Genomic DNA, 10,000 nt, shown 5'->3' with positions numbered 1-10,000 from the left:
CCTCGGCGTCGATAACAGCGCCGTGTCATTAGACGACGAGGACGAGGCGGCGACCTGTAATCTCCCGATCCCGACGACGAATCTATGAAGACCGGCGACAGATGTATGATATGAGAAGTGTTCGTTGCGGCAAATGCTGGCCTTTTAATTACTGTACACCTGTTGAAAAAGGATGACTAAATTTGAGTGTTTTCACAGCACAAGAAATGTTTTGGACAGTTTTCGACTCTCTGACGAAGGTTTAATCGAAACCGGTCCAGTACATCTCTTGCGCCGTGGGGACATTCGGTCTCATTCCTCCTTTTTCTACATGGGTGATAGCAACTGAAGGACGATCAGCCGTCAAGATAACGCTTAGGAATACATAGTCTTTTTCTTAAGTTTGTTATACCAAAAGTTATCTTGAGTTGCAAATGAAAGTAAAAATAATTATATCCAGAGTTTTCAGTCTGTGAAGCAGAATGATAAAACATATGTTTGATCTGTGTTTTTAAACACGTTAAAGGAACAGTTTATTGTCAAGCATTGCGTGCTGAACATCATTTTTATAATTTATAACTTTTGTGCAACTGAAATGGGTTAGGCGGTCAAGAATTTTGTGTGTGTGTGTGTGTGTGTGTGTGTGTGTGTGTGTGTGTGTGTGTGTGTGTGTGTGTGTGTGTGTGTGTGTGTTTCGAGTGGTAGGTAAAGTATGATTAAATCTTGTGAATGAAAAAAACATATTTATTTTGGTTACCTGTAGTCATGTAATTTGTAAGCATAATCTTAAGCACAGGTCCCATATCATATTTCGATAAAGCATAGGCCACTAATGTAGGTTTTTAATCTATATTTTCTAAACACAGTATGAGTTTCTGTACATACTATCCATTGTTACCTTCTCCTTAAACAAGGATTATGACTGCATTTGTAAATAGGCGATTTTTTATTCTTAAATCAGCAAAGAAAATAAGAATATGTGCATGTACCAAAATACCCTGTGTTGTTTCCTAGATAGAAGCACAATTAGCAATATATAAAAGGGCATTTGTGTATGGGTATGTAATCTAGCCGTCATATCAACAGGCAATATTATGTAAATAGGGGCTTGACTGACAAAATAAAGAGGTAAACGAGATTTTTGAAGCAACCGGATATTCACGAACGAAACTCTGGTCGTGAATGAAGCTTCGAAACACTCCAAACGTGAACAAATGAGTCACGTGATTTGGGTGTTTGAGACGGAATTCGGAACACGTGTTGACGAAGGAGTTTTGACTGTCATTGTACAGGACATGTATGTTTTTTTTTTCTGCGTAAGTTTTTGTGAGTTAAGATAACCTGAATCCCTCTTATGTTTCATCTAGGAATTGTATTCAAATAAAAAACAGGATATTTTAATTGTATGATTTAATCGAAATCAGACTATAATAGAATATTTTCACACGTACTTTCGCATGTAGATATTTTTAAAAACTTCCAACAATATAATGAAGGTAGATGAGGAAATTTTGCATAAATATAAAATATGTGTATTTTTTATAAATTTCCTTTTCAATCCATGTTCTTTACTTATATATATATATATACATATATATATATATATTATATATGTATATGTATTATATATATACATATATATATATATTACACCTAGTTACTGTTTTATTTTTTTGAAATGAAAATACAAAGTCTACTATTATAAAAATATATAGCCTACATATATACCATAGCAGATATAAGCATATAAATAATACATTATGATAACATGAAGTACTATTATGAAATATTCTTAGTTTTCGATTTCCCTATTAGTTTTGTCTAAGTTCATACATTAATTATAAAGCATCATTTAAGCCTTCATATTCACAAATTAACATTCCGTCTTGTTATCACAGTCTTGGTTATGTCTGATTTTTCAGATATGAAAAAATATGTAGTAGTAATGATAATAATAATAAAAATTAACATAGCAATTCTAATTATCATAAATAGTAATAATGTTGATAATAATAATAATAGTAATACATTCGGCTCTTGATATATTCTTCTGACAGGAAACATTTTACGTGTATTAGTTTTAGTTGCAATTAATAATGATTTATATTCCCTCTTAGACCTTGGGAACCCTTTTTGGCTAAAAGTTATCATCAATAATTTCCGAAAATTTTATTTTACAGTTCTAATAAAACTATCATTATATATATCACTAACAAAGATTATACACCACGAGAAAAAGTATATGCAACACATAAATATACCGTGCCTATTAATGTGTAAATAGATTGCATTGGTTTTATATAATTACATATAAAACTCTTAAAAAACGGATTTAGTTCCTGTTTTGTCTTCACATCAAAAATACTGACCTATATTTGCATCAGATTTCATCACCATCTGCCATTGCGACAAATGCAGCAAATGTTATGAGCATGAAGAGAATGAATGACTTCACAGAGCTGGAGATTAAACTGTCGCATTTCGATCAAAAAACTAAATCAAAATGACACAATATTCAAAGAAAAATATGGACGAAATATGTCACTTGCATCCCATACATTGTGAAGTCATTAATTTTCTTGACATGACAACTACCAGTATGATAATAGTACTAATAGCATCCATACTGATACATAAATAAAGATAATCTTATATATTGCGATAGCCTCCGGGCTAGTACAGCATCCACATTATTACATCAAAAATGATAATCTAGTTTTATAATAAACCGTGATCTTAAAAATCCTTTAACTATATATCTTGAGTTAATTTTCATTTCTGTCTGTTTGTTATAGTGTATAATTTTACACGATCTTAATAGACGTAATATGACGCATAAGATGATGAAATGGGTTGAAAGACACTAACTTTACATATATAATTATAATATATATACACACAGTATACTGCATACAATAATTTAAGGAATCTGTGAGATCCTTGTACTCTAACCTGAAAGATACTGCAGTAAGTCATAATAATAATCATTAAATAACATTATAGTAAGTACATGTTCCTCTGATAACAGCATCCATATCAAATTATAATAATTGCCATAAGATATTAATAGCAGTAATGATAATAATAATGATGATAATAACAATTATGATCATTATAATGATGATGATAATGATAATAATAATAATAATAATAATAATAATAATAATAATAATAATAATAGTTATCATTATCCTTATTATTTCCATAGCATCATTATTATCATTATCATTACCATTGCCATCGTTGTTATCATTACAATAATAATAATAATAATAGTAATAATAATAACAATAATAATAATAATAACAATAACAATAACAGCAGCAATGAGATAATAATAATGATAATAATAATAATAATAATCATAATAATAATAATAATAATAATAATAATAATAATAATAATAATAATAATAATAATAAAGACAACAACAATAACAACAATAATGACAGTAATAGCAAAAGATATGATCATGAGAAAATATCGAGAAACACATAACTACTTCTCTGCACCAAGGACGGAACCTGATAAGTCATTAATTAAATCAGTAACAAGAAATATAATCTATTTCGATCAGACCTAGAAATCCGTCCTCATACTATTGACCTAAAAGGGAAAAAATCATATTCAAAGTCGCATCCACTCTACACATTCAAAAAAGAATATTTCTTGAAATGCCACAAAGCAAATACAAGTCACATATTCATTCTAATATTTCTACAACGCGTACACAACCACAAGAACATATATTCTTATATATCTATATAGAGAAAAATGCTAAAATGGGTTTAAAAACAGACCCATTTCCCGCCCATCAAGTCTACAGTTTTGAACTCTCTTTCTCTGGAGTAAAACCGTTACTTTTCGGTGTGTATTTCTCCTTAACGGTCGTGTCGAAGGCGGGGTTGATGTTGCCAAGGGAAACCGAGCTCTGGTGCGTTCGAAGCCCTTCTTCCTCGTCAACCTAAAGGGAAAACGGGTAAGGAAATTGATTCATTTTGGGCTGAAATGATGATGCTGGCAATAATGTTTGTCGTATTGGCGTTAATGTTAATGGATGATTATCGAAATATAAAGACGATAATAATAACAATAGTGATGATATTACATATCAATAACGATGAAAACGATGGTACTGCAATGAATAATAACATTTGCGATAATAAACAGTAACGATAACAACAACAACAATCAAAACTCGACAGTACACTATCCCCACACCCAAAAATAAATAAAATAAAAACAACAAAACCCCCACGACCCGCCCGCCCAAAAGCAAAGGAAACGCCACTCACATAGTCCTCTCCGAGTCCTTCGATGCCTGGAATGAACCTTTTGAACCAGAAGACGGCAGGGGAGAGAGTCCTGGGGTCAAGAGTCCTTACATTCTGCAGTCCTGTCAGGAAGGAGACCAGGAGGCCGACGATGATGACGGTGAAGCATCCTGTGGCGGAGTACCACATGTAGGAGAGGCGGTAGATGCCCAGGGGCTCGTCGACCGGTCTGCAGGAGGAAGGACAGGTCAGGTGACGGCAATGATCAGATGGACAACGGGAATACTAATATCAGTGGAAATGATTATGGTGATATTAGATTAACTTGATCGATTAGGTATTAAGTGATGTTATTAGTTTAATTTTAAAAATGGTTCTACTATTATTACTACTAACAATAATAATAATATAAATGGCACTACTGCTGCCGCTACTACTACTACTACTACTACTATTACTATTATTACTACTACTACTACTACTATTACTACTGCTGCCGCTACTACTACTACTACTATTACTACTGCTGCCGCTACTACTACTACTACTATTACTACTACTACTATTACTACTATTACTACTACTACTACTGCTATTACTACTACTACTTCTACCACTATAACTACTATTACTACTACTACTACTACTAATAATAATAATAATAATAATAATAATAATAATAATAATAACAATAAAAACAATACTGATAGTCGAAAAAAAAAAATAACACATAAACAACATATCCAAACAAGCTCTTCCCTTAAACCAGCATTAGACTTACTCTTCAGCCACAAGAGACTCGGCGAGGATTGACGGGGAGGTCTCGTTGAAGTTACAGCCTTCGATGCTCGTGACCTTCCTGTCGAACGTGATCTGGCCTTTCCAGCGAGCGATTTGGTGCCCTCCGCCGATCCAGAACATGAAGACGAGACTCGTCAGGAGACCAGTGAAGGCGCCCTGGAGAGAAAGGGGGAAATGGGAGAGAGGGTTAAGAGAGAGAAAGGGGGGAGAGGGGGTAAGAGGGGATGAGGTGAGATGTTGCAAAATATTGATCTGACTTCATAAAAATGATACAACAAAAATAATTAAAAATGAAATGAAATGAAAATACATTATTTCACATTGCATACCAACACTTAGAATAATAATAATAATAATAATAATAATAGTAAATAAATGAAATAAAATAGAATATAAAGAAAAAAATGATTAGCTGTCTCATCCCAAAGGACCAAAAAGACGAAGAATATCAGTCTCCAATCCAGCAACGCACCTTCGAGTTCGCCCACGGGAAGAACATGCCCAAGGTGAAGACGCCGAGCAGAGGTCCTCCAACCATGCCGAAGATACTCAGAGCGGCCTAGAGAAAGAGAGGAAAAAAACGGATAAATAGAATGAATAATAGATAAGTACAACAAGTAATTTAATATTTGTTTCGGGAAAGTGACGGGGGGATGTAGTTTTTGTTTTTGTTCTTCTCTTTCGATCTTCATGAAAATAACACATTTAATCAAGAGATTTGTAAGTTATGTTTATCCTTTGAAATTATATTATATAAATTAAATTCAATGAATACATCAACGCTTCACAGCAAAGTCCTGGCCAACATTTAGGAAGTCAAGAATCATATCTTGAAGAAGACACGACCAAGCAAAAAAATAACAATAATAAAATAAGAACCAGACAGAAGGATAAATAAACGTACAGACAAGATGTTGCCAAGCTGCTCGGCCACGAACACCAATCCGAAGGTAAGGAGACCGAAGAAGAGAGAGAGAACCTTGGACAGCAAAGTGGCCTTCTTCTCGCTGATGTCAGGGCAGCAACCGGCCTTCACGTAGTCTTCGAGGACGATGGCAGCCAGCGAGTTCATTCCAGAGGAGACGGTGCTGCGGGGGACAAAGGGAGGGTGAAGATGAAGACAGATAACAAAGGAATGGGGAAGCGTTCATGCATGGTTTAGGTTTCGGAGGATATGCAGTAGCAATATAGATTTGATAGAGAAGATCATACGATTAGAAATAAATACATATTCCAAACAAGGTAAATTACAAAAAGGCGTGCTGAAGATAACTAAGAGATGGTGAACATAAGCATATAAATGGTTAGATAAAGGGTTTTTCGGACGAAATGCAATAGGAGCCAAACAGATTTGAAAGAAAAAAAAACGATATAGTTGAAATTAATACATACTAAAAAGGGTGGGTACATTTAAAGAAAACAAGCCTACAATTTAAGACTGGATCCATAGCCCTAAGTCCTCTCCGATACCCACCTGAGAGCGCCGGAGAAGATGCCCGCCACGAAGAGCCCGGGCAGGCCGTACCACTGGCCGAGGGTGTCCATCACGAAGAGGGGGAACAGCTGATCGCCCTTGTCCACGACCCCAGCGCGGACGGGGTCACAGTCCCAGTAGCGAGCGTACACGACCATCCCACCGAAGGCGCAGGAGATCATGAGGATGAAAAGGCCGACGAGGTTGATCCAAAGGGCGTTGATAGCCATCTGCTTGGTCTGGACGCAGAGGTAGCGCTGCACCTGTGAGGGGTTAGGGGAGGGAGGCGCCGGGGTTAGCGTGTGAAGGGCAGAGCGTTACGTTGAATGTTGCAAGGAGGGTGGTTTGGTTGAGGTTGGTTGTGTGTGTTTCTTTTGGGTTTCTTTCTGTCTGACTGTTTATATGTGCATAAAGGATTGACACGCATACGTATAAGCACATAAACACAAACGCACACACACAAACGCCCTCTCTCTCTCTCTCTCTCTCTATATATATATATATATATATATATATATATCCCCTCTCTCTCTCCCTCTCTCTCTCTCACACACACACACACACACACACACACACACACGGCCAACACGCGATCCAGATTTCACAGCTGCCCGCGACCAACACCCAGGCCCTACGCGCGCACCCATAGCCTTCTCACCTGAGCTTGATTAACGCCGTAAATCGTGATCCAGGTGAAATAACCGCCCACAATCAACGTCCAGAAGGTGTGTCGGGTGGTCGGGTCAGGGTCGAAGTTCACAAGCTCGGCGCGCCCACTCTCCACGTTCTTCTGCCACACGTACTCGAAGCCGCCCACGTCGATGGCGCCCTTGATGATCACGAACATCATGCTGCCGTACATGATGATCATCTACGGGGAGGGGGGTTATTAACAAAAAGAAAAGCTGTTTTTGGAGTCGCTATCGTTATCACTAGTATTATGATTCGTGCTGCTATCAGCATCATTATTAATATTAGCAACATTATCAATTATATTTTCACCATCATTACTACGATTTTCCTCATCATTACTATCGTTATCATCATCGTCATCACCGATATTACTACTACAGTTATTACTACTACTGATATCATTACCACTACTAACATACTCCCCTCACACCACATCATCAACTCCCTTTAACTTTAATAATCTTCTTGAAAACACTTATCACCCTTAACTGCAAGTCTTACCTGTATAGCATCAGTCCAAAGCACAGCCTTCATGCCTCCAAGTGTAGTGTAGAAGATGCACACAAAGCAAATCAGACTAACAGACACATAGACATTGAGACCCGTGACCTGAGCCAGGGCGAGGGCGGGGGCGTACACGACAATGGCCATGTAGAGACTCATCTGTAATGGAAATCCAGGCATGAGTTAGGAAATACTAAGTGCTTATGAGCCTGCAATTGTCCGTAGGAAAATGTGATCGCTGAGGCTGTAGTTTCCAAATCTTTTGATTACTTCATCTTATCATTATTATTGAACTCTGTAGTCTCGTTTTCATTGATAATATCATCTGTAAGGATAACATATGAGTAGGGAAATATCAAGTGCTAATGTTTCGCGTGTGGAATAAGTCTTCACGAAAAATGTGATTGCGGCAGCCGTAGTTCAGGGATTCTTAACCTTTTGACGACGAAATCCGAAGCCCCGATGGATTGCCTAATGTGGCCCCATACCCCCTCTACTTAAACTGTCGAAGTAATCGTCACCACCGGTCCCATTAGGTACCGGTATGACTTCCTAGGATGTCATTAACTTGAATTTACTGTGTGTACACTTAACCAGGAAAAGAACGCCAAATAAATCACAAGCATCAATAACCTAGGATTCTACCCAGGCACGAATTAATACATCAAATGAATTCAGGTATCGAGAGATCGAGCCCCATGCATTTGGTTCCCATACCTCTACGACCAAGGGGTACAGATACCCACGGTTATGAATCCCCGCCGTTGGATCTAACGAAGGCGATGCAGGTAAGAGAAAGTGTTAATTGGAGATCCGAGTCTAACCACATCATGCCATTTATTTTTAACTCTTGAACTATCAGAATAAATCAAGAAAGTATAACGATATCCTGTAACTCTTTTTCGTAAATACTGACACCCTTTCATGACTAATATTTCCTTCAGTGACTTGGTAAATTGATAATTGATGTGCACTCACCTGGATAATAAAAGTAAAGGATCCGACATAACGAACGACTCGGTGAAAGCGTCGTTCCAGGTATTCGTACGCGGACGTCACCTGTGGAGAAATTCACGTTTTAGAAGGCTAGGAAAAAATGTAATAATTTCCTAATTCTCAAGACTAGATAAAGATATGTCATTATGTTGAAGACTAGAACAAATACTTATGAACTGTTTTTTTAGAAGATTAAAGAATATTTTCAGATTTTAGATAAAATATAATTTGTATTCTGTTTAAAGTTTAGTGAGTATTATATAACCTGTTGATATAATCGTCTATAAACTTTGCACTTTCGTGTCCATTGCTAAATCACCACGAAACTACGAGAATCGTAGGATATATAATAGAGCAAATTTGGTAGCGAAATATATTGAACATACCTGTCGTTTACCTCTGATGCATAAGAAAGACGGAACAGTGTCAGCTTAACAATAAATAACCATTTACATTTCAGGCGTTGAACATCAAGTATATAAGTGAAATATCTTTTTTCCATCAATAACTTATTAATGAGTTATTAATCTACTAAACACAGGATAAACTACTATTACTGTCATATGATCCACTGACCTACACAAAACAATATATTTTCTCAACAACACTACCATAGCAGTCAAATAAGTGAACATCCCTACTGCCTCTAATTGGCCTTTGAATTAATCGATCAGTCGGTTAATAAAGTTCTTACCTGCAGCTTATAGAAGACAGGGAAGTACAGGTAAGCCGCTGAAGGCATGACTAAGAAATACGAGAACCCGATGAGCCAGTAAAGGAAACCGAACTGATAGACTTCCGACGGCGTTCCGAGCAGCGTGATGGCGGACATGAAACTGTGGGAAGAAAAAGGCAGGTTATGATGGAATTGAATGCACACGAGTTGGACACAGCTATGGTAGCTATTAAGGCAAAATACGTAACGTTTTTTTTTTTTTTTTAGGAAGCGTGAGACTTCTCCTCGGGTTGTACAGCCTTTACTAATGTGGTTGTATTTAATTTCATCTTCGTTAGTGTGTAGCCAAGCTAACCTTCAAACAGCATGTGAGACATTTTCATGTTTGCAAAAAAATGATAATGATTTAACTTTCATATGTCCTAATTTTGAAATTATAATACAGCAGAAAATGTCAGATTTTTAGCTATGAACACTCTTGGTGTGAAAAGGTGGTCCAGTTAGCTTAATAAAAATGGAAAGGGAGTGTTCTTCGGCTTAGGGTTGTCCCATGGAATATACCTGCTATCACATAAAGAAATTATAACAGTACACTGCATTTAC

At 36.6% G+C, this 10,000-nt stretch overlaps 2 protein-coding genes across 3 annotated transcripts in view; one reads left to right on the top strand and one right to left on the bottom strand.

Annotated features, from left to right (window-relative positions):
- LOC125048411 (sodium-coupled monocarboxylate transporter 1-like) overlaps window positions 1–1,512 on the top strand; it is a 22,800-nt gene extending 21,288 nt beyond the window's left edge. Inside the window, exon 12 of the mRNA XM_047647093.1 lies at window positions 1–1,512. This exon is cut by the window's left edge and continues 278 nt beyond it. Within this exon, the coding sequence (XP_047503049.1) occupies window positions 1–88 (88 nt within the window). The 3' untranslated portion in view covers window positions 89–1,512.
- A 1,806-nt stretch (window positions 1,513–3,318) lies between these two features.
- The window catches only part of LOC125048238 (putative sodium-dependent multivitamin transporter), a 38,594-nt gene continuing 31,912 nt past the window's right edge, over window positions 3,319–10,000 (bottom strand). Inside the window, exons 3-12 of one of the 2 annotated variants that reach the window (XM_047646830.1) lie at window positions 9,416–9,557; window positions 8,704–8,784; window positions 7,723–7,884; window positions 7,187–7,399; window positions 6,529–6,791; window positions 5,959–6,142; window positions 5,527–5,613; window positions 5,035–5,210; window positions 4,275–4,482; window positions 3,319–3,943 (exon numbers count right to left, since the gene is read on the bottom strand). In XM_047646830.1, the coding sequence (XP_047502786.1) occupies window positions 3,800–3,943; window positions 4,275–4,482; window positions 5,035–5,210; window positions 5,527–5,613; window positions 5,959–6,142; window positions 6,529–6,791; window positions 7,187–7,399; window positions 7,723–7,884; window positions 8,704–8,784; window positions 9,416–9,557 (1,660 nt within the window). In that variant the 3' untranslated portion in view covers window positions 3,319–3,799. The remainder of the gene's footprint in view (window positions 3,944–4,274; window positions 4,483–5,034; window positions 5,211–5,526; window positions 5,614–5,958; window positions 6,143–6,528; window positions 6,792–7,186; window positions 7,400–7,722; window positions 7,885–8,703; window positions 8,785–9,415; window positions 9,558–10,000) is intronic. The other variant, XM_047646829.1, reaches the window with a different exon arrangement.

This window comes from Penaeus chinensis, chromosome 43 (genome assembly GCF_019202785.1).
Source record: "Penaeus chinensis breed Huanghai No. 1 chromosome 43, ASM1920278v2, whole genome shotgun sequence".
NCBI lineage: Eukaryota > Metazoa > Arthropoda > Malacostraca > Decapoda > Penaeidae > Penaeus > Penaeus chinensis.
The sequence above is the reverse complement of the archived record's forward strand: the minus strand, read 5'-3'. Positions and strand labels throughout refer to the sequence as shown.